The following is a 22,228-nucleotide window of genomic DNA, read 5'->3' as shown; positions in this document are numbered from 1 at the left end:
TGGTACCTCCTCAGACTTGAGCTGCAGCAACTTGGCCTCCTGCTTGAGCTTCTCCTTCTCGCGCTCCAGCTCGGCAATAGCCTGCCGCAGGCGCTCAGCGTCGTGGTCACTCTGCTGCCTCTGGATCTCGAGCGTCTGCACCAGCGTCACCTTCTCCTGCGTGGCAAGCTCAGTGCGGTGCAGCTTCTCGCCTATCTCCTCAGCTTGCTTCCGGAAGCGCTGGGCGTCCTCCTCAGCCCGGGCCTGGGCCCGGCTCATCTCGGCCACTCGCAGCTTGAGGCGCTCAGCCTCGGCGCTCATCTCCAGCTGCCGCTGTCGCTCTGCCTCCAGTGTCCGCTGGAAGCCCTGAGTCTCCTGCTCCAGCTGCTGCGCCATCTGCTCCTTGTCCTCCTGCAGCCGCCGGGCCTGCTCTTGCGCAAGCTCCTTCTGCTGCTGCAGCAGCTCAGCCTCGGCCTTGAGCCGTGTGGCCTCCTGCACCGCCTGCATCTTCTCCTTGAGCATCTTCTCGGCCAGGGCCCGCTGCTGTGCCAGGTCCTCCTCGGCCAGCTCCCGCAGCCGTGCCGCCTCCTGGGCTGCCACACTCAGACGCGCAGCCTCCTCTGCCACGTGTTTCATCTTCTCAGCCTCCTCCTGCAGGACGCGCTGTGTGTTGTCCTTGTCGCGCAGGATGAGCGCACGGTTCTCCGCCTCAATGCGTGCCTTGAGCTTGCCCAGCTCCTCCATCTGCACGCGCAGAGAGAAGAGCTCCTCCTCCACCTGGCTGCGCTGGCGGGCTGCCTCCGTCACCTCCGCCTTCAGCCGCTGCAGCTCCTCGTCCAAGATGCTTTTCTGGTGGTCAGTCTCCTCCAACTGCAGCCGCAGCGTCGTCAGCTCCTGTTCTACCTGCGCCTTCTGCCGTAGCGTCTGCTCAGCAAACTTCTTGTGCTTCTCCATCTCCGCGTCGGCCGCCTGCTTCTGCCGCAAGGCCGCCTGCTCTGCCTGTGCCCGCCGTGCCGCCTCCTGCTCAGCTTCCTTGCGCAGCTTCTCTGCGGCGGCCTGCGCCTGTGCCTGCGCCTGCGCCTGCTCCTCTGCTGACTGCTTCAGCCGCTCTGCCTCCTCCACCTGCCGCCGAGACTGTGCTGCCTCCCTCTCGGCCCGCTCCCGCGCCTCCTCTGCCTCCTCGGCCGCCCGCCGTGCCGCCTCTGCCTCGCCACGCAGCCGCTCCAGCATGCTCTGTTCTTGCTGGAGCGTCTGCTGCAGCTCCTGCTCCTTTTGCTGCACTGCAAAGGCGTGAGCCTTCTCCTCCGCCTGCAGCCGCTTCTGGGCAGCGTCCTGAGCCAGCTGCAGCTGCCGCGCAGACTCCTGCTCTGCTCGCTCACGCAGACGCCGTGCCTCCTCCACCTTGGCTTTGAGCCGCTCCACCTCCTCCAGCGCAGCCTTACGCTGCCGCGCAGCCTCCTCCTCAGCCGCCAGGCTCTTCTGCACACGCTCCTCAGCCTCACGGCGCCGCTGCTCCTCCTCGGCTGCCAGCTGCCGCTGCCGCATGGCCTCCAGCTCCGCCTGCTCCTTGCTGCGCAGCGTGTCCTCGGCATTGCTGCGGATGCGCCCCAGCTCTAGCTCCAGCTCCGCCTTGCCGGCAGCTGCCTTCTCGAAGCTCACCTTGAGAGCCAGGATCTCCTCCTCCACCTGCCGCCGCTGCCGCAGCGTATCTTCCACCAGCCCTTTCTGCCGCTCCAGCTCACTCTCCGATGCCTTGCGCAGCTGTGCCAGCCGCTCCTCGATGTCAGCCTTGTGCTGGGCCGCCTGCTCCTCTAACCGCCGCCGCTGGAAGGCCTCATCCTCTGCCAGCCGCCGCAAGCGCTCATTCTCCGCCTCCTTCTCCTTCAGCGCGATCTCCGCCTCAGTCTTGAGCCGTGTGGCCTCACCAATGGCAGCTAGCTTCTCGGCAAGCACCCGCTCCGCCTCTGCCCGCTGCCGCGCTGCGTCCTCCTCAGCCAGCTGCCGCTGACGCTTGGCTTCCTCGGCCAGGGCGCGCAGGCGGGCGGCTTCCTCGGCCAGCTCACGGAACCGGCTGGCCTCAGCTTCCAGCCTCTGCTTGGACTTCTCGCTGGTGGAACGCGACTCCTCCTCGGCCCGCGCCTTGCTAGCTAGCAGCACCTCCATCTCGGCCCGCACCTTGGCCAGCTCAGCTTCCAGCTCCTGGCGCTTCTGCGTGGCCGCGGCCGCCTCATGTTGCAGCCGCGCCAACTCCTCCTCCAGCAGCTGCCGCTGCTGCTCCCCCTGCTCTGTCTCAGCCCGCAGCCGGATCAGCTCCTGCTCTGCTGCCAGGCGCTGCTGCGCGGTGCCCTCTGCCAGCTGCCGCTGCTTCTCCAGCTCCTGCTCTGCTAGCTCCCGCTGCCGCACAGCCTGCTCCTCCGCCTTGCCTCGCCGCCGTGCCTCCCGCTCTGCCTCCTCCTTCTGCTTCTCTGCCTCGGCCTGGGCCAGGCTCTTCTGCTGCGCCACCTCCTCCGCTTGCAGCCGCAGCCGCAGTGCCTCATTGGCCTTCAGCTGCCAGCGCTCCAGTTCCCGCTCAGCCTCCTCGCGGGCGCGCTCGGCCTCGGCCTGCTGCTGCGCCCGCCGCTCGGCCTCCTCCCGCAGCTGCGCGACAGCCACGTGCTCCTCCTGCAGGGTGCGCTCCAGCTGCGCCGTCTTCTCCGCAAAGGAGGCGCGCTTGCTCTGTAGTTCCACCTCTGCGCTGCGCTGTGCCGTCTCCAGGGCCACTTGTACCTGGCGTGCCCGCTCCGCCTCGGCCTGCCGCAGACGCCGCTCTGCTTCCTCAGCCTGCAGGCGAAACTCCTCCAGTGCCTGCAGGGCCCGCTGCTTCTCGCGAGCCGCCTCGGCCTCAGCCTTCACACGCACGGCCAGCTCCGCCTCTGCCTGCCGCTTACGCTGGGTCTCATCTTGCACCTGCCGCCGCAAGCGCTCTGCCTCTTCCTGCGCCTGCCGCTTCTGTGCCTCGGCCTCCTCTGCCCGCGCACGCAGTGCCTGTAGTTCACCCTCAGCCCCACCGCGCTGGCGCTCAGTTGTCTCCAGCTGCAGGCGCACCACGCGGATCTCCTCCTCGATGCGCAGCCGGCTGCGTTCAGCTGCCTCCACCTGCCGAGCCTTGGCCTGGATCTCTGCCTCCGAGCTCTGCCGCAGGTGCTGCAGCTCCTCCTGGATGCTGCGCTTCTGCTGCTGCGCATCCACCGCTGCCTCTTCCCGCCGGGCTACCTCCTCCTGCATGCGCCGCTGCAGCTCCTGTGCCTCCTGCTCTGCCTGTGCCTTCGCCTGGGCGTGTGCTTCGGCCAGCTGCCGCTGCTTCTCTAGTGCGGCCTCCACCTCGGCCAGTCGCTCCCGCTCCTCTGCCCGCTGCTGCTCAGCCAGCCTCTGTGGCCGCGGCAGAGAGAGGGAGAGAACCAGAGAGAGCGGTGAGCACGGAGCAAGCCGCCAGGCCTTCACATGACACGGCACCACCACAGTTCACTCCGACAGCGCGGTGCGGGGGGTTCGAGGGAGGACAGAGGTCACAGCCCGGCCGAGGGAGAGAGCGTGCACCCGCCCAGGGCACTCAGGGCAGCGAGCGCAGCCTGGCCCCACCGTGCTCACCAGCCCGGGGAAGGAGGCCCAGGCGTCCTCCCCTCTTCCCGCAGACAGGCGACGGAGACAGACAGGGAGAGAGAGAGAGAGCAAAGCAGGAAGTTCGCAGTGCCTGTGAGCCGCATCCACCGCACAACCCTGCCTGAGCACCACCGAACGCCTGCTGACCTGGTTCTGGCCACAGGGGCCCCACAGGTCCCCTCCCTGACCCAGGTCCATTCCCACAGCCCAGTGTGGTCAGGAGGTGTGGGGTTGCCAGCGTAGGAGAGCAGCGCAGGAGTGAGCCAGCTCCGAAGAGGGACTTGCAAGCCTGTGGCTCTGAGCAGAGAGGCGGCTGCAGGTAGGCCAGACTGCGGGGCCACCCAGGAGGCAGGAGGAACAGGACAGGTGGGCACCCTGCCCCGCCGAGGCACCTTGGGACACCCCTTCCCAGCCCCCATAACCTGACACCACCCCTAGCTCTTCCAGAGCAAGTGGCCAGGTGGGAGATGCCAGCACAGAATCCCAAGGAAGAATGCATACGAGAGAGGCAGTGAGACGCCTGACAGGGGACATGCTAACACACAGGAGAAAGAGGAGGCACCAGCCACCACGGGCAGAGCAGTGCAGCGCACACCAGGCCAAGATAGGGCAGGCTGTACTGCAGGAGAAACGCTGGTGGCACCAGGCAGGAGGGGAATGGGGAGAGCGGTGCTAAGTGGCCCCAGATGGCTTCTTAAAGGCTGCCTCTGGGGCGAGGCGGGCAGCAGAACGGCCTCCCCACCCCGGTGGGCCATACCTCCTCCTCCTCCATGCGCCGCAGCGTCTCGCTGATGAACTTGATGTACTGGCTCGTGAGTGTGGTCAGCTCACTGTAGCGTGTGCGCAAGTCCACATACTAGGGGGCAGGAGAGGGCAGGCAGGTCAGCCCTGCCCTGAGCCCTGGGGCCCACGAGGCCCACTCAGCCCCTCAATCTAGGTTAGGCTGGGCCTCCCCCCGCCAGCCCCGCCCCTCAGCCTTACCTCTTGGATGACGCTCTCTGACCCGGACTGGACCTTGGGCTTCTTGGCCGGGGAGGCCACCGGCTCAAGCTGTGCCTTGTATGTGACGAGCTGGAGCTCATAATCCTGCGAGCACACACCAGTCAGCTACCAGTTCCACCCTCCCCTCACCCTGCCCCTGAACCTGACCACAGGCTTTTACCAGTGTGGCCTGGACTTGGGGGACACCCCTAGGGTCCCAGACCCGTCTCCCAGCAAGTCTTCTCTGGATCACCAGGCCCCCACAAGGGCAGCAGGTGGCCAGGTAGCCTTACCTTGATGGCGTTGATGTACTGCTTCGCGAACCTCTGGCATTCCTCCACCTTCTCCCCGTGGCGCTCGATCTCCTCCAGCAGTGCCTAGGAGGGGAGAGTGGTCAGCGGCCACAGAGTGCGCCCCCCACCGCTGCCCACTCCCGCCTGCACCTGGCCCATGCCCACCTTTTCCTGCCGCAGCTGCTCCCGCACGGCCCGGCTGTCAGCCAGCACCATGGCCTGGATCTGCTCCTGCCGCCGCTTAGCGTCCTGCAGCCAGGCGCCCAGTGGGTCTGCGCTCTCACGGTAGTAACGCAGCTGGCGGCCCAGCTGCTCGAGCTCACGCTGCCGCAGATCAGTCTGGGCCAGCACAGCCTGCCAGCGCTCCAGCAGCTGGGCAACCCGCTCACGCCAGCGCTCCACTTCCACGTCCCTCTCTCCGTGCCGCTGCTGCAGCCGCTCGCCCACCTCCTGCGCGCCCCGCAGCTCATCCCGCAGGGCATCAAACATGGGCTGCTGTGCCTCCGCCTGGGCCCGCAGCTTCTGTTGGGGGCCAGAGGCGTGGGTGCCGTTTCAGCCTGAGGCCCTGCCACTGGCTCCTAGATCCCCCAGCCCCCGCAGCAAGGCGCAGGCCCAGCAGCAGTACCTTTAGTGCGGCCTTGGTGGCCTCGAGCTCTGGGAGGGTGGCAGGCACAGCCTGGGCTTCCTTGAGCTGCTCCTCGTGGGCCTTGAGCACCTCCTCGGCCCCATGTGTGCTGCGGATCACCAGACTGATGGTCTTGAGCCTAGTGGGGAGAGCGTAGCTCAGAGCTGGGGAAGGGGTGGGCTCGAGGCAGCAGCAAGCACAACACGGTGGGACCAGAGCCCTCATGGTTGGCTGAGCCTGTGGTCATGGGCTTCGGGGAGCAGAACAGAGCCTGGGGAGAGGGTGGCCGGGGACCTCTAAGACACAGGGACATTTCAGCTCCAGCCTGAGTCCTGGAAGGAGGTTGTACTGGCCAGGGGAACAGGAGGCCCCAAGGCCCCGAGGCAGGGAGCACTGAGCCAGCTGCCCTTGGGGCCTGGGAGAAACCCTGGGTGAGGGGGACACCATGTGCCAGAGGGTGACACTTCTCTCAAACAGCGTGTCAGCCTCTGCGGGGAAGGGCGGGGAGGGGTGGACGCATTGTTTGAAGTGTTGTCAGAGACCATGAAACATTCAGTAACAAGACTGGGCCCTTAGAGAGGGAGTCAGTGATGAGACTGAGAAGAGAGAGCAGAGGAGGACTTCTCAGGAAGCTTCTAGAAGTGAATCTTTGAACTACGTGAATGTACACGCTGAAATAAACCACAAAGAATACGAGAGCGCTCTGCGGCTGGGTGGGAGACGGGCAGCCAGGAGGAAGAGGGCCCTGGTGAGGACTCTGCATTTCTCAGGGGCCCTGGGGCAAGAAGGGACCGTGGGGGAAGCAAATTGGGAGATGGGGGGTACAGGCCCCCCAAAAAGACCTTGGCATTGGGCCTTCTCACCAGCGCGGGCCCTCTGCTATCTCACTCGCTGCCCCACCGCTAACCACCTGCCACAAGTCCTCACTCCCACCCACCGCCAAGAAGCCCCTCCCCCAAGGTCACCCGTTTCCCCCCATGTGGCCGAGCCCCATGTCTGAACCCCACTGGCTACTGGCCACCTCCCCTTCTGGCATTCCTCACTCTGCTGACCTCTCCAACGATGGTGCCCTGGGTCCCTCAACAGACCCTACCTCCTTGCCCCCGTCTGCCTGCCCATGAGCCTGTCCTCCCCCAGCACACAGCGGTCAGGCCTCCCTCTGCTCAGAACCCTCCTCTGGTCACAGCACCCCCCGGGTGCTGACAGGTGCACTCACTTCTCCAGGTAAATGGCGGACAGGCTGCGGACTTGCTCCAACTTGCCCAGGGTCAGTTCCAGCTCCGAGCGCAGAGTGGGGGCAGCAGGTGATGGCTCAGGCAGGGCCAGGACCTTCTCGGCCTCGGCAGAAAGCCGGGCGACCCCCTTACCCAGTCCCTCGACCTCAGCCTGTGCTTTCTGAGGAGAGACCAAGGAGGAGGCAAGCTGACCACGGGACCCAGCACACAGCACCCCTTGAAGGCTGAAGTAGGGAGGGCATGGGGGGAGGAGGGAAGGGAGGGGGACAGGACGGGACAGTGCCTGCCTGCTGCTCGGCGATGCGCTGGGCACACTCCCGCGCGGGCTCCTTGTCCAGCGGCAGCCGCAGGCGGTGCACGGTGCGTGTCTCACAGGCCTCCAGCTGCAGCCGGATGTCCTTGAGCTCCGAGATGCAGCGCTGACAGCGGGACTCCTCCTGCTCGCCTGGGGAACACGTCCCGCTCACAAGGCTGCTCCGCTCACACGGCTGCTCGGCCCACAGCCTTCCACCCCAGCCCGGGCCTGCCCGCCACCTACCCTGCTCCAAGCTCTGCAGCAGCTGCTGGTAATGGTGGCTGCAGGAGCCATACTCGCGCTCAGCCTGCAGCCGGTCCTCGGGCCCGAAGCCACCAGCATCCTGGCTGTCCCGAAGGAAGGCCTGGTAGTGCAGCTCCAGGCTGCGCAGGGCTTGGCGTTGCTCCTCCGGCTTCATGGTGCGGAACTGTGGATGGCATGGGGCATGCAGGGCTGAGCACGGGCGGGGCAGGCTCGGCCCGCAGGAAGCTGCCTCCCGTCCCTCCCCCAAGGGCAGCTGAGTAGGCAGTCATACCGTGACCAGGGACCAGGAGCGGATGAGCTGTACATCGCGGCTGAGGCTCTGCCACGCCAAAAGGCTCTTCATGTCCACGTGCAGCTGGTGCCACAGTGTAACCAAGGCCTGGTGCTGAGCCTCCAGCCTGGCAGGTCAGGGACATGGTCAGAGGCGTGTGGGCACTGCCCACTGCCACCCACTCCAGCCACCAAACCCCCAACCACCTACCTGGTAATGGCCTCCTGGGCCTCCTGGTTGGGCGGGGGCACAAGGAAGCACACAGAGGGCACAGCAGCCTCACTGCCAGAACTGCTAACCACCTTCCAGTGGGATGGCTGTGCGGGGCCCACCAGCTGGCACTCATCACCCTTATGCACGGTCACCTGGGGCAGACAGAGCCGTCACAGTGTAGCCACACCCAGCCCCCCCCCCCCACACCCCAATGTGCAAGCCCTGCCCAGCCACAACCCTGCATGTGTGAGCTCTGCTCGTACCTCCACCTGCTTGTAGTCACACACGGCCAGCAGTGGCACACGGCCCCGCACAGGGTGGGCTGGGTTGCGGGGCTTCAGCTGCACAATGGCCTTGGCCCGCCTGGCCAGGCCTGAGAGGTGCCCTCTGTACTCGTTTAGTTGGTCTCTCTCGTCCTGCAAGGGAGGGCACCTCAGAGACCAGCACCCTGCGTCCAGACCCAGGTGGCCTGGAGGAAGGTCTATGAAGACCCACCCGCCATCCTGGGCAATGAGCAAGCACCCCTGGCACCCCCCTGCTCTGACATCAGGAGGTCTCTCCTACTGTCCCCAGGGCGCAGTGGGGCCAGATACACAAACTGCGTGGCCCAGCCAGGCCACCAGAGCTTGGCTCCCAACAGATCCCACTGATCCTCCTTCCTTCCAGGCCAGGACGGAGGGCCCACCCTTCTCCCCAGGCCACTCACTGCATCCTCCAGAAGAAGGGCCCCAGCTGCACTCTGGCCCCACAACATCCTCTTCCCTCCACCCTCCTCTTCCCACTGCAGGTCACCCGCCTCCTCCTGCCTAGTACCTCCAAGGGCCAAACCCGACCAAGGACTGTCCAAGGCAGGTGAGAGTCCACCCTGAAGCTGCCTGTACCTCTCCAGTCCTCTCCCAGGCCAATGCTGCAGCCAAGGGAGCCTCTCAGAACCCCCCGCCTTCACTGATCCCAACTCCTGACCACAGGAGCTCCCAGCCAACAGAACCTTTCAGCCTCCTCTCTCCTCCACGGTTCCCCGCCAAGCACGCCCAGAAGGCCCCAGGGCCCCTCCTGGGTGCTCCCCACCCCTGCCATGGGGCACGTGGGTACCACACCCAGCAGCCTCCTCCGTCCTTCTGACTGTGCCTGCCCCAGACAACAGACACAAGATGTCAGCAGAACCATCTACAGTGAAAGGACTGGAGACAGGGAGGCTGAATCAGGTCTCCACTTACCCCAGGGGCTTAGAGGGTCAGGGGGCTCATGGCAGGTCTGGCCAGCCACCTGCCTCCACTCTGGAACCCTGCCATTCACCTCGCTGTTCCCTCACACCCATGTCCCACTGCACTGACCTCCAACTCCCATCCTGCCCCTGACCAACCCCTGCTAACTCCTCTAGTCACCGCCCCCCCCACCTCCAGAGGGAACTTTCCAAAGTACTACTGTGGCCCAGACAACGGCCAGCATCTCCCTGCACTCCACCTGACCCTTGGACCCCACTGCCCCTACGCCTGCCCCTGACTATGCCGCTCCATCCCTGAATCTGGCAGCCACTCGCCCTCATCCCTGCAGGCCGTGAGTGCCCTGGGCCTTGGTCGCTCACCAGGCTGCAGAGCCCTGGCCTGGCTCACCTGGGCATCCTGAAGGAGGTCCTCGAGGCGAGTGACGGTGATGGAGCGGTCGCAGGTGTACTTTCTGCGCAGTGTCTCCTGCAGCTTCCGCAGCTGCTCCTCAGCCTCCCGCACATCTGAAAAGAACTGGGGCAGCATCAAGGGGTCACACTGGGCCGACTGGGGAGGATTCTGATAGCTCAGTAGGACAGAGTGCAGGAATGAATTAGCCCTGTCTGTACGGACACTGTCTGCAACAGTGGTCTACAGGCTCCTCAAGGATGCTGCAGCTGAGCAGGCGTGAGGGGGCCTGGGTCTCACCTGGAAGTAGGCGGTGTTCTCCTTCAGGTGCGCCTCGATGCAGCAGCACAGCTGCAGCATCCAGCTCCACTGGGTCTGCAGGGCTGCCTGGAAGGACTGCACACAGCACGCTCGTTAGGCCCCACCCACCATGAGGGGCTCAGAGGGCGCCCCACAGCCCTGCGCCACCCCTACCATGAGGGTTCTGGGGGGGGGTCCCCTACAGAGCCACCTCCATCATGAGAGGTCCAGGCTGGTCTCTCCTGCAGCCCCGTCCTACCTCCACTGTAGGCCGAGCAGGGTGGTCTTCCCGCAGCAGCCGGTCCCCAGTGTTCTGGATCTCCTTGACTTTCTTTTCCTTCAACTCCAGCTCACGCATCAGGGCCTGACATGGGGATGGCCGGTCTTAGCAATGGTGTCAGGGCCAGGCCAGGGTCTGCCAGTCTCCCATCAAGTGGCACGCAAGGCCCAGGGTGGGCCCCATGGGGCCTGAAGCTGGACTCGACTGGCTGCCAAGGGGCTCCTGAGCTGGGGGAGGGGTCACGGAAGGGCCTAGAAGGCCGGCTGCCCGCCTCACCGAGTAACTCTCCTTCTTGGCGGCCATGTTGGTATTGCGCTCACTCCAGTCAAAGCCCACCTCCTCCTCCTCCTTCTCACTCAACCACATCAGCTCCTTGGTGGCGGCCGCGACAAAGCTGTACAGGCTCTCCAGGGACCGAAGGCGGCCCTTGGAGGAGTTCTGTGGGCAGGCAGGGTGTGTGTCAGCAGGCTGCAGCCCTGCTGCCTGCCCCAGCCCCCAGCCTGGTCCACTACTCACCAGCAACTTGGCATATTGCAGGTCCAACCGACCCAGGCAGTCACGGTAGGCGCCCCGGGTGGCCGGGGAGAGCTGACCCTGCAGGACACAACGAGAGGTGAGGCCTGCAGTGGCCACGACCTAGCCCACCACCCACTGCCCGCCCCAGAGGCACCCACTCACCTCGTCAGTTCTCGCCCGCTCAATCTTGGCCCGGAACTCCTCGATGGAATGGTGCAGGCCGCGGTGGCTGCCCAGCTGTGCCTCCACGCTGGGCAGGTCCACGCCCCACTCAGCACCGTCCACCCGGCGCTGGTTCTCCTCTACCCAGGCCAGTAGGTCCTGCAGGTAACGCAGAGTGGAGTCCTCCAGCTCCGGGCGCCTCTGCGTGCTCTGCAGCGTTACCTGGGTCACCTGGGTCACAGGGGCAGCCACCCCTGCCTTCAGCCGGAGGTTGTACTCAGTGCGGATGGCCACCAGGCGCTCATGCAGGCGGTACACCCTGGGGGCAGCGAAGGAGTCGGCAGGAGATCAGCTGGAACCGGGCTGCCTGTACCGAGGCCCCCCAGGGCAGAGCTTGGCCCACCTGCGGTACATCTGCTCGCCCTGTGGGTGTCGCCCATCCTTGAGAGTCTGCACATCGTTGAACAGCAGGCGGATCATGCTGTCTGCTTTGTCCAGGTCCCGCTCCACCTCGCCCGCCCGCTGCGGTGCCTTGCCTGCAGCCAGCAGCCGCACATCCTGCAAGGCGGTCGCCATCACTCAGAACCCGGCCAGCCCCGCCTCCCACCTGTCTGCAGAGGGGCCTCGGAGCGCTGATCCCGCCCAGCCCCGCACATCTTCCTGACACACGCTTCTGGCTAAACGGCCAACTCTTAGTTCTCTGAGAGAATGGGATCAAGTCCAAAGGCCTCCACTAGGTCCAAGGAGCCAGACCCTTCATGGCCTTGTCCACAGCTTTCCATGCCTCATCCCTCACCACCCACCTCCAGAAACTTCTCCTTCAACAAGCTCCTGCCCAGGCCCACGGAGCCTGCCCACCCTGGACCCTATGAGTCTGGTTCCTCCCCACCACCTCCTCCTGAGAGCAAGCCACGTAGGGTGGGTCTGGGACAGGGTAGGATGGCCTCTTCTGGGTCCTGCTGGCGCCCACAAGTCAGCTCTGCCCGAAGTAAGCCGTCAGAGTTGGCGGCACACCAGGAGGGAGGAGCTGCAGTGTGTTCCCCGCCTTCTGGCCAGCTAGCCACAGGGCGGGGCACGTTCGGGGCTCCTCCTGCCTCCCTCCAGCCTCCCTGCCCAGTCCCACCCCTCGTCCCTCCCCCTCACCGACTGCAGCAGGGCGTCGGCCTGGTTCAGCTGCTCCTCACACAGCCCAGCCTCCATCTGCAGTTTGCTCACGATGCGCTGAAGACGCTCCAGCCTGCAGTCCAAGGCACCCACAGGACCCGCCGTGAGCGGGGTCAGCCTGCCAGGCTCCCGGCCACAGAGTGCAGCTCCCCTCCTGCTCCTGGCCTCCCTGCCAGCCTGCAGCCCACTGTCACGCTGGCCCGAGTACGGGTTTCCCAGCCTGAGGGGGGAATTTCCTCCCCAGGCAGTGACTCACCCTCGGGTGCCTTTCCTGCCACCGCAGGGCCCCACCCGCTCAACCGCACCCTGGTGCCCCCCCACCTCTCAAACTCGCTCCGCAGCTGCTTCTCCCGCTCCAGGATGGCCACGTGCAGCTTGCCCCACTCTTTCTCCACATCCAGCGGGTGGTAGCCAGGGGGCACCTTAAGCTGGCCTGCTTGCACTGCCCCCTGTGGGCAGAGGCCAAGCTCAGGCCTGGGCCAGAAGAAGGGTGGGAGTGCCAAGCCACCCAGGCCCCCAGCCCACCCAACCTGGAACAGTCCTGGTCCCAGCAGCTCTGTAGTGAGGCCAAGCCTAGCTCGCTGGAGGGGACCCCCAGGCCCCAGGCTCCGGAACAGTCTTCCCTCCAGAATGCTCCCTACTCATCTCCCCACGGGGACCTCCCACTCACTACCCTCTGGGATCCCCATTCACTTCCCTCCAGGACACTTACTCATTTCCCTCTGAGGACCCCCACTCACCTCCCTCAGGGACTCCCACTCACCTCCAGAGACTGGTAGATGCCCTTCGACCGGTTCTTGTCCGCCTCCTTGGCTGGAAGCTCCGTCTCCTTGAACTTCAGGAATTGGCACCATAAGATCTGTGGGGACAAGTGGTGTCAGCAGCCACACCTGGGCCCCCACAGCAGGCAAAGGACCCTGGCCTGAACGGACAAACCCACCTCGATTTCCTCGAAGCTGGAGGGGAACTTGCGCTCCTCGAAGGCAGCAGTGTGGTGCCGGATCCACTGGAGCAGCAGCAGCACCAGCTCCCGGTACTCCTGCCAGCGCAGCTGCAGCTCCTGAGTGGCAAGCAAGGGCCGTCAGAGGCCACCAGAGGCCCCCATCCCACCCCCATCTGGGCCCACTGGCCACCACTCACGTTGGCCTTCACCCCATCCTGCACGTCAGGCACGCGTGGCATGGCGTCATACAAGGATGAGACATACGTGATGATGGACTTCTCATCGGGCTGAGGGACATCCACGTCTAAGGGGAAGGGATGTCAGAAGAGCCCCCAGCAAGAGGCAGGGGAGGGGAGAGGAAGGAAGGGTTGGCAGCATGTACCCTCAGGGTCCAGGAGCCGCGTCACTCCCAGGTCCCGCTCTGCCACAGAGAAGGCCTGGTCCAGGTTCTCCAGGTTGGTCTGACGATACACCTTGTTCATGTCGATGAGCATGGGCCTGCGGGCAAAGGGGCAGGTGGGGCAGGCAGGCAGGGACACAGAGGGCAGTGAAGCCCATCAGGTAGTCAGCACACAGACAGGGACACACACACACAGATCCCCCTACGTATCCCTGCAAACACAGAACCCCAACCCCACACTCACCCTAAAAGTTACAATGCCCACCCCACTAACACCGAACCCGGCCCACAGAGGCGTCCGTGCGTGGATGCTGTGTACTTTGCACCCCTTCCCCCGCAGCTCAAGGAGTGAACAGCGGGCACCGAGCAGAGGGTGCCGGTCAGCCTGGGCTCCCTGCAGTCACCCTGCCTGCCAGGCCCCAAGTCCTGGGTAGGGGCTGAGGTCCCCCGGGGGCTGTCCCCATTGTGGCCTAGCCACCCAGGCCCCTTCTGGGGCATCCACGCAGGGCAGAGGCTCCCGGCCTCAAGGAAGCCGGCAGTGCCTCTGGAGGGGCCTAGAGGGCAGCGGGAAGGGTGTGGGTGGGGCTGGGGCTGCTCGCCTGCGCCTTCCCCGCTAGCAGCACATTCCCGACAGCGAGTTCACCCCTCCACACCCTTCCCGCCCCAACTTGTTGGAAGTCTCCAGCCGAGGTACTCCAGGGGCGCCCCACCCACAGTCCCTTTGCCCCCGGCTGCGTACTTGTGCCGGTGGATGATGGCGTTGAAGAGACGGCCGTCACGCCAGCTGGAGGTGAAGTTGTCACAGCGCAGGCCCTGGTAGCCCTCCACCATGCGCTGAGACCACAGCAGCAGCTTCTCCTTGGCCGTCATGTCCTCCGACTGCCCGCTCACCTGGATGTCCGAGATCTGCCCCATGCAGCGGGCAGGAGGCAGGAGCTCAGCCACAGCCACCCTCGACCACTTGTCTGAGGGTAGGGGCAGCTCGGCACCCAGTTGGGGTGCACAAGGAGCCACAAGGCCAGCTGAGGCAGAGAGGGCCCCTCCAACAGCAGAGGAGCCACTGGGACCCGCCACACCTCAGTGCCACAAGCCCAGGCTGCTCCAGCCAGCAGCTTCCATGGAATAAGTCAGAGCCCCGGTGCCCGCTGCCACCACAGGCTGGGTGCCCCAGCTCTCTCAGATGGGGAGCAGGGGCCTGGGGCACACCCTGCACCCCTCGAGTTGGTCATGGTGGGCACAAGGAGAGCAGCTGTAGGCACTGAGCTAGCTCAGAGCCCCACACCTGAAACAAGCTGCCCATCTGGCTGCAGGCTGGGGTCTCTGGGGGCTGGGCACGGTATGCCTGGCAGCCCAGCCTGGGCATGCTGCAGCCACGCACCAGCGGGTCCCTACACTCAGTGCAATCCTTCAGGCCCAGGTCTGCCAGCCTGTCTGGCTATCTGCACATCTGCCTGCCTGTCCCTAGCTGTCTGCCTGTGGGCCTGCCGACCTGTGTGACTCAGCTGCCGTGCCAGCCAGGTTCTGCCCGCCTGGCTCTCAGATTTGCGGCTTCCTGTGCAGCCGAGGAAGGCAGAAGGTGAGTCAGCCAGTGCAGCGATGCTTCTCCAGAACCTTCCCCCACGGGCGGGTGGGCAGCTGCACCAGGAGCAGAGAATGCATTCCTCTGCAGGGAGGCTCTGGGAGTCCTGCCCAGCCAGGGCCAGAGGGCACAGGATGGGCCTTGGAGAGAAGCCTGGGCCCTCAGGCCACAGGGCTCGCACAGGGATGGGGCGGGGGCTGGACTGGGGGCTGGCAGGAAGGCTCTGAGGTGCCAGGATACCAAAGGCTCCAGCACCCAGGCCACACACCCTGCCAGACGTCAGGCCAGCCTAGAGACTCCCAGGGGTGGGTGAGGGTCGGCGGGGGCCACCCTACCTGGAAGTGCAGGATGATTGTCCAGATCAGGCCAAGGGTCAGCTTGGGATTGCCGTCAGCAATGTCATCATTCCTGATGTTCACCAGCTTCACCTGCAAGCAAGCCACCCTGGGTCATACCTGCGGGCCAGCCAGGAGGGGCCTGGGGCCTGTGGCCAGGTGGGCAGCCTCACCTGGCGATGCCGGAGGTAGTCCAGGGCGATCTGAACATTCTGCAGCTTGTGGAAGCGCATCCTCCCTTTCTCGCGGGGCTATGAGAGGAGGCATGGCCGGTTAGCGTGCACAGAGCAGAGGCACAGCCCGACCTACAGCTGCGGCTGCCAGCCCACCCACAGAACCCCCCAAGGCATCTGTGGCAACTGAACCAAGGGTCTTCCCCAGGGAGGCAGCAGCCCTTCTCATGTCCCTGGTTCACCCTCCCCAGCTGGGAAAGGGGGACCACCGGTCCAGGGGCCAGGCCCAGCAGGGGTTTGGGACGTCCAGGGGCCAGGCCCAGACTGGGGAAGGAAGGAAAGGGGTGGGGGGGAGACAATAGCTAGGAAGCTGTGGGCGGAGGGAAGTGGCATTCAGGGAGGGGGTCCTCCTGCCTGCGGTGGCAGCCCCAGCAGGTCCCAGGCCTGGCCCCAGGCAGTGCAGCAGGCAGGACAGCAGGCAGCTCGACACATGGCCATCTGCTGCCCAAGCACCAGGCACAGGTCGGGCCAGACTGGCCACCGGCCCCAGGTGAGCTGAGCTCCTGGTCTCGGGGAGCCCACGTGCCGCTGTGGCCAGTGGGCACAACCACTCACCAGGCGTGAGCTCCTGATTACGTCCCGCTCTCTTGGCTGCCCAGCCAGAGCAGGGCAAAGGGTAAAGGGCAGAGGTCAAGGTTCAGAGTCCAAGCAGCAGAGAAACCAAAGCAGAGCAGAGCATGAGATTATTGTGTCAGGGCTCCGACGCAGAGGGCAGCAGGGCCGTGCACCCACGGCACAAGGGTTAGGGCCACTCCCAGGCCAGGCCCGACACTCTGGACCAGGAGGCACAGTGGCGGGTGAGGCCGGGCTGAACAAGGAGTGGGCATGTGGGAAAGGCCCCAAGGAGGGAAGGCAGACAGGGGCATCCAGGTGAGAGGCAGGCGGGGCCACAGAGGGAGGGGCACACGTACCAGGCTATCCCCGGAGAGCACCTCCAGCAGGGAGATGAGGTTGTGGCCATCACGGAGGTCTTCATACAGGTCGCTGATGTGTCTCTGGGCCTGGGGGGACAGAGGGGCTGGGATGGCCACAGGTCCCCCAGAGCCAAAAGTAGGCCCTGGGGCGGCGGGCATAGACCCCAGGGGGCAAGAGGCAGGGGGCCCACAGAACACATGCCACCCCGAAGAACACCTACCTCTGCCCTCCAGTGCTACAAGAAGAGACGAGAAGAGACGAAGAGGAGGAGGTGGAGGAGGAGAAAAGAGACAGGAGCGCATGGGGAAGAAGAGGACAGAAAATGACAGGTTTCAGAGATGAAAGGTGAGCTGCAGGGACAGCCTCGGGCAGGCAGGAGGGCAGGGAGGGCAGCTCTGTTCTGGCTGGAGGGCCAGGGCACCCTCCTTTGCCACCACCCACAACCTCCTCAGCGCCTGCAACCAGGCGCACATGCACGCACACACATGCGCACACATGCCACTAACCTTGATGAGGTGCTTGTTGACCCACTTGGTGAAGGTTTTCTTCTGCACGCGGTCCCTCTCATCTGGGAGAGACAAGGACAGGTTACCCAGGGTCTGGGAGAAGCCCCGAGAGCCCCTGGGAGGTGACCACCATGAAGACACAGTAGCTGGTGCCTGAACAGGGCCTCAGAATCACACACTGAGACACAGCCCCCACCTTGCTGCCCGCTCCCGCCCCCGCCCCCCCCAGACCAGACTGGCAGACCAAGGTGCCCAGACCCCAGCCAGGCCCCAGCCAGCCCCCAGACAGCCCTGTCCAGACAGGGAGTGGCCAGGCACATAAGGTGCCCCCTGCTCAATCCCCCTATTGTCTCCTTCCCAAAATGGGAGGGTCCAGAGCTGGCAGCCGCACCCAGAGCCCACAGCGCACAAGTCCCAGCCTGCCCCACCCCCACACATGCTGCCTCCCTGAGCCCTGAGCAGAGAGGTTCCAGGCCAGGACCCAGGACTGGTCAGAGGGGCGGCACTGTGTCCTTCCAGCAGGGCAATGGGCCTTTCGCTGGGCACAGAGAGCCCCCCACCCACCTCAGCTCTATACCCAAGGCCCAGACAGAACTGCCAGCCTTGCCAACATGGGCCCAATCTCTGTGTTGAGCACCGGCAGCTGCCCCAGCCCCGCTCCCCCAACCCCAGCAGCTCTGCACCTGGGCCAGGACACATCACACTGCCCAAGCCGCTGTCTCAGAGTCTGTCCCCCAAATTCAGACCATCAGAGTCTGCCCCCCACCACTCCCCGCCCCGGGACCAGGCTTCCTCCTGCAGGAAGCGGGCACTCCTGGCTCCACATCCGACCTTCCCAGCAGGGAGTGCCCACTACCTTTCTTGCCCTCCGAGGCCCTGAGCACAGCCAGGTAGAGGTTGTCCTCTGAGGTGGTTCTCTTGTGACTCAGGCCCTCGGGCTCGGACACACGGAGGCGGTGCTGAGACATGGTGCCCCTTCTGTGCTCGGTCCCTCAGCCTCCAGGGGCTGTTCTCCAGGGCCCGAAGTGGCACACAGGCGGCTGAGGCTGCTGCAGCTCAGGACGTGCTGGCTCACAGTGCGGGCTCAGCTCCCAGCCGAGTTGGTGTGGCCACTCCCTGCCTGCTGTACTCCCCAGCATGCTGTCCCCGCCCCCAGGGCCCCACCCAGCCCTGCCCACCCCCCCAGAGAGGGAGTGTCCCATCGGGAAGAAGGAAGACAGCCCCTCCCCCACAGCCACACCCTGCGCCGACAGAAACAGGAAACCAGGGGTTTCCTCACCCACCCTGCCCGCAGCAGTCCCTGGAGGGACCCAGGGGGATGAGGGGACCTGGCACCTTGCTGCATACCCACCGGGGCCAGGACCACAAAGGACCACACGCCATCTCCACCGCCACCCTGAAGGATGCCCCCACCACAGGGAGGGGTGCCTGAGTGTGCCTGGGCCCAGGGGGCCTGCAGGCCACACCTCTTAGAGAGCACGCCATTAGGCTTCAGCCCAGGGCGCCCCTCAGCCTGCCCACCCTACCTGCTGGAGGGACTCTAGGAGGAACCCCCAAGCTGAGTGACACCTGGCTTGGAGGGACCAACTGCCCACCCTTTTCTTGCAGCCCCCCCAAATCACACCTTCTCACAGACCTAATGCCCTGCGCCCGTGGCCCCTGCCCCTTCTAGGCTGCAATAAGCCCCTGCTCAAGGGCCACTGTGGTCCTGTGCTGGCCTGGCCCTTCCCGAGCTGCCCACCAGCACGTCCTGGAGCAGTGCCCCTGTCTGTAGGCAGCGCACACGGTGGGCAGGAGCAGGCACATAGCTGAGCGATGACTCATCAGGCAGGACGGCCCAGCCCCGAGCTACAGGAACTCTGCCCCACATTGGGGAGGGGCTGGGGGCAGCAGGGAGAACCCAGAGGGGGCCCCGTCTGTGAGTCAGGGCTGGGGAGGGGGCCGGGCATGTTGACTCATTAGAAAGGAAGCTGCACCTGGGGGCAATGGGGCAGGATGGGTGAGGGGCTTGTTTGCAGTCGGGCGGGATTCACAGCAGCTATTCAGGATCATAAAGGTGGAAGAAAGGGGCAAAGGGCACAGGGGCACCGCCTGGCTCCCTCAGGCCAATGACAGAGCTGCCCACGGCCGGCACCGGACTGCCCTGGCCGCCCGACTACCACAGGAAAGAACGCCCCGACCACAAGAAATTTTCCAGTTTGAGCATCTGGCTTGATGTGATCCAGCTGTGAGCTGCTGCCCCCCTCCCGCAGCGCCTTCAGCCTCGGTTCCCGGAAAAGCTCCCCCCACCCCCATCCCTGATGCCCCTGTGTGGCCACGGGAGGGCGCCCAAAACCCATGGGGTGGGGGGCACCCAAGCCAGACAGAGTTGGTTACATCCCCCACCCCCACCCCTGCAAGCCTAGAGGCACAGCCAGACCCCCAGGGCTCTGCCGAAGGTCTTATGCTCCTCCCCACCTCTGATAAGACCCCTCAGCTCCAAGCCTGGATTCTGAACCTGGCATGAGATGCAGGGAGACCCTCCTGCTCTATACAACCCCCCACCCTCATCTGGGCAGGGCGTGAGGAGCTTGGCAGCCCCCACCAGACATCAGCTCTTCACCCTCCAGAGGCCACCCAAAATCCCAAATCTGCTCCCACACTGGTCAGTGCTCCCAGTACAGTGCATGCTGAGAACTTCTCACACACCCACCTGGCCCCTCCTCAGGTTTAGAGCCTATAGAAATGCCTCTTCTGAGGACCCCTCGCCCCAGCAGCTGTCCAGAGTTCAAGAAGCCTGTATTGAGCACCTACTGAATGCAGGCTCTGGGCTAGTCTAGCAGTAACAGGGAGGTGGGGTCCCTGCCTGTGGGGATAGGGTGTCATTCTGGTGAGGGGCACAAATACCACAGGCCCCTGGGAGCAGGTCAGGAGGTGGGAACAGGGAACTCCAGGAGAAGCTGAAACCCAGAGGAACCAAGACTTGTGGGAGCCCCAACCCTAGGCCCCAGCCTAAGCCCCTCCTCCAGCTTTCTGTCTGTCTCTAAGGGGCTTCCAAGGATGTTGCCCCAGGTCTGGGCGGGCCTCCAGGGCCAGCACCAGCACCGTTTCCCCTGGAAGCTCTCCTGCCCCAGGTGCCTCCTTCCCCTGGGCTCCTCCCAGGGTCTCAGAGCTCATCCTCTCCTTGAACCTGCATGGCCCCTTGCTCCCAGCCCTGCCTCCCTGCCGGCCCCTTTCCACTGGCTGTCAATGCTCCTCCCTGCCCGTCCTGTTCAGACCTCAAACCGACAGACCACCCCTCCCAGGCTGGCCCAGCCCCGTGTGCCCCCAGCCAGGCCACGCTGGCTCCTCCAACACTGCTGCACGCTCAGCTGGCCCTCCCCAGGACACACTCGCCCCAGCACTGTCCCTCCTGCACATCTGCCTGACCCCTGTCCTGCCCAGGCAGCTGACCCTCTGCCACCAGCCCAGTGTCCTGGAGAGCTGCCTATGGCCCTCTCAGGGGTATCACTGCCCCCTTTCACAGACATGGAAACAGGCTGGACATCCCCTAGCCAGCGAAGCCACTCCCGGGGTGGGAAGCCTACAGCCTGAGAAAGGGATCCGCTAGCCAAGGAGAAGAGCCCCATTTGCTGAAGGCCCGGAGCCCCGCCCTCAGCACCTCCCACCCCCCTCCCGCGTCCTGACTGCCAACTGCCTGGTGCCTTCTACCAAGGCCAGAGCCGAGGCCGGCCCTCCCACCTCCCCACCCCCTTCTCCAGAGTGGGAACAAATGCGGCCGACGGGACCTCGCCCTGCCTTCCTCCTCAGGTGTTTCCGGAGCAGAGAGCGGGGCGGGGCTGCACCTGGGCTGGGCACCACCTCCTTCCCGGCCCAAGTGCCAGATCTCAGCGGAGACTGGTGCCCCCTCCCGCGCCACCACCCCTCTCAGCCGCACCCACCTACGCAGCACAGCTGCCCGTAGAGGTAGCCCCTGCGGGCGCGCTCGCAGCCCCCGTCCAGCCAGCACGGCCGCTCCAGCACAACCTCCTTCTGTGCGGCGAAGGCGCCTCCCGCCCCCCATGTGCCGGCCGCAGCCATGAGCCTGGGTTGCCCACTGAGGACAGCAAGCAAGACGCGCCCTGCCTCTGCTCCCCAGCCCACGCCGGAGACCGCCTGCGCCGCGCTCCACACCCTCCCCGACGCCGGCAGCGGGCGCGCGGCCCAGACGCGGAGAACCTGCCCCTGGTGGGGCGCCCCGCCCAGCGCGGGCCAGGAAGCCACGCCTCCACTTGGAGGGCGAGGACCCCGCTCCGGAGGGACTAGGGCAGGGGGAGGCTGCCCTCGAGGACAAAGGGGCCTGGGAACTTGCGAGTGCCCAGGCTCGCGCAGAGGGGAGCCCCGGGGGACGCCCGGGCGCCGGGAAACTCCCCTCGACTGACGTCCACAGGGAGGCCGCTCCCAGCAAGATGCGCGGAAGAGGCTGCGGCGACGGGGTGGGGGCGGGAGCGTCGGGCTGAGAACAGCCCAGGACAGAACAGAGACACGAGGAGCACCGCAGGGCAGTGGGGGCGGGCAGCAGGCCAGGATAGTGGCTGGAGGGGAGCCCCTTGTTGACGTGGGGGCAGGAGACGAAAGCGGGCCGAGGGAGGGAAGGCCCAAATCCAGCGGGGAGAAGCGCCGGCCTATGCATTGTACTGAACGTCCCTGCAGCTGAGTCACCAGTAACTCCCCAGCCCCCAAAGCCTGGCCTGGAAGCCCCATCCTGACTCAGACCTTAGGTCCAGCGGGTCTGGCACGCAGGCTGAGACGGGCAGCCCTGGCCGCCCCCACAGCAGGCGAGCCCCACACCCTGGGGGGTGCCTGGGCACAGAGCTGAGCACTACCTCCATGTCCTGGTCAGGGCAGTCCCTCTGGCCAGAAGCCCAGTCCCCGCGGCCCCACCCGGCTCCATTTACTGGAGCGGAGGCAGGCAGGCAGGCCCCACCCCTCCTTGCTGGGCTGTCCTATGCTGGGCATGGCTGCCGCCGGCTGTAGCCCAGAGCAGTGACTTTGAACAGAGGAGGGCAAAGCGGGCCTGGCTGCACGCCCCGTACAGTCCTGAGCCCTGGCAGAGGGTGCTCAGGCACCTGCCTCACCTCTCACTGTGGGCAGGAGGCTCTGCCCAGGCCCAGCCCACCTCAGTCTGGCTCGGGAGCTCTCCCAAGACCTGCCCCAGGACACCCACCCCAGGACACCCGCCCTGCACCTGCCAGCTGCGGTTTCTGTGTTGACAGTCACCTGTGCTCACCCTGTCCCTGGCGGCGGGGGAGGGGCCGCCCTTCCGGAGGGGGCGCTCTGGCACTGCCCACGCTCTAGGCTGATGGAGCCACAGAGCCCTAGCCCCACCCCAGGGAAGCGGGCCGGGTCTTCAATGCAGGGTGGGAAGCAAGGGGGCACTACTGCTTTCCCATCACGTGCTGGTACTTAGCTCCGGGACGCGAAGGGGAGGGCTCAGGGAAATGCGGGGCGGGAGGGAGGTGGCCCCTC

At 65.5% G+C, this 22,228-nt stretch overlaps 1 protein-coding gene across 18 annotated transcripts in view; it reads right to left on the bottom strand.

Annotated features, from left to right (window-relative positions):
• PLEC (plectin) overlaps nucleotides 1–22,228 on the bottom strand; it is a 54,260-nt gene that overhangs the window by 7,579 nt on the left and 24,453 nt on the right. For 7 of the 18 annotated variants that reach the window (XM_046641953.1, XM_046641961.1, XM_046641951.1 and 4 more), the window contains exons 2-32: nucleotides 16,742–16,803; nucleotides 16,456–16,470; nucleotides 16,232–16,321; nucleotides 15,261–15,338; nucleotides 15,088–15,180; nucleotides 13,913–14,079; nucleotides 13,156–13,271; nucleotides 12,971–13,077; nucleotides 12,771–12,890; nucleotides 12,594–12,689; nucleotides 12,152–12,279; nucleotides 11,810–11,903; nucleotides 11,070–11,224; nucleotides 10,667–10,985; nucleotides 10,505–10,582; nucleotides 10,265–10,426; nucleotides 9,968–10,072; nucleotides 9,709–9,804; nucleotides 9,409–9,534; nucleotides 8,059–8,211; nucleotides 7,793–7,947; nucleotides 7,583–7,709; nucleotides 7,291–7,474; nucleotides 7,040–7,197; nucleotides 6,734–6,912; nucleotides 5,518–5,656; nucleotides 5,058–5,414; nucleotides 4,893–4,976; nucleotides 4,600–4,704; nucleotides 4,376–4,474; nucleotides 7–3,387 (exon numbers count right to left, since the gene is read on the bottom strand). In XM_046641953.1, coding sequence (XP_046497909.1) covers nucleotides 7–3,387; nucleotides 4,376–4,474; nucleotides 4,600–4,704; nucleotides 4,893–4,976; nucleotides 5,058–5,414; nucleotides 5,518–5,656; nucleotides 6,734–6,912; nucleotides 7,040–7,197; nucleotides 7,291–7,474; nucleotides 7,583–7,709; nucleotides 7,793–7,947; nucleotides 8,059–8,211; nucleotides 9,409–9,534; nucleotides 9,709–9,804; nucleotides 9,968–10,072; nucleotides 10,265–10,426; nucleotides 10,505–10,582; nucleotides 10,667–10,985; nucleotides 11,070–11,224; nucleotides 11,810–11,903; nucleotides 12,152–12,279; nucleotides 12,594–12,689; nucleotides 12,771–12,890; nucleotides 12,971–13,077; nucleotides 13,156–13,271; nucleotides 13,913–14,079; nucleotides 15,088–15,180; nucleotides 15,261–15,338; nucleotides 16,232–16,321; nucleotides 16,456–16,470; nucleotides 16,742–16,803 — 7,328 coding nt within the window. Of the gene's footprint in view, nucleotides 1–6; nucleotides 3,388–4,375; nucleotides 4,475–4,599; nucleotides 4,705–4,892; nucleotides 4,977–5,057; nucleotides 5,415–5,517; nucleotides 5,657–6,733; nucleotides 6,913–7,039; nucleotides 7,198–7,290; nucleotides 7,475–7,582; nucleotides 7,710–7,792; nucleotides 7,948–8,058; nucleotides 8,212–9,408; nucleotides 9,535–9,708; nucleotides 9,805–9,967; nucleotides 10,073–10,264; nucleotides 10,427–10,504; nucleotides 10,583–10,666; nucleotides 10,986–11,069; nucleotides 11,225–11,809; nucleotides 11,904–12,151; nucleotides 12,280–12,593; nucleotides 12,690–12,770; nucleotides 12,891–12,970; nucleotides 13,078–13,155; nucleotides 13,272–13,912; nucleotides 14,080–15,087; nucleotides 15,181–15,260; nucleotides 15,339–16,231; nucleotides 16,322–16,455; nucleotides 16,471–16,741; nucleotides 16,804–17,597; nucleotides 17,860–20,661; nucleotides 20,866–22,228 lie in introns of those variants that run through there. The other 11 variants (XM_046641954.1, XM_046641962.1, XM_046641952.1 and 8 more) reach the window with 5 other exon arrangements.

This window comes from Equus quagga, chromosome 16, assembly GCF_021613505.1.
Source record: "Equus quagga isolate Etosha38 chromosome 16, UCLA_HA_Equagga_1.0, whole genome shotgun sequence".
Taxonomy (NCBI): Eukaryota; Metazoa; Chordata; class Mammalia; order Perissodactyla; family Equidae; genus Equus; species Equus quagga.
This window is presented reverse-complemented; position numbering and strand designations above follow the sequence as displayed.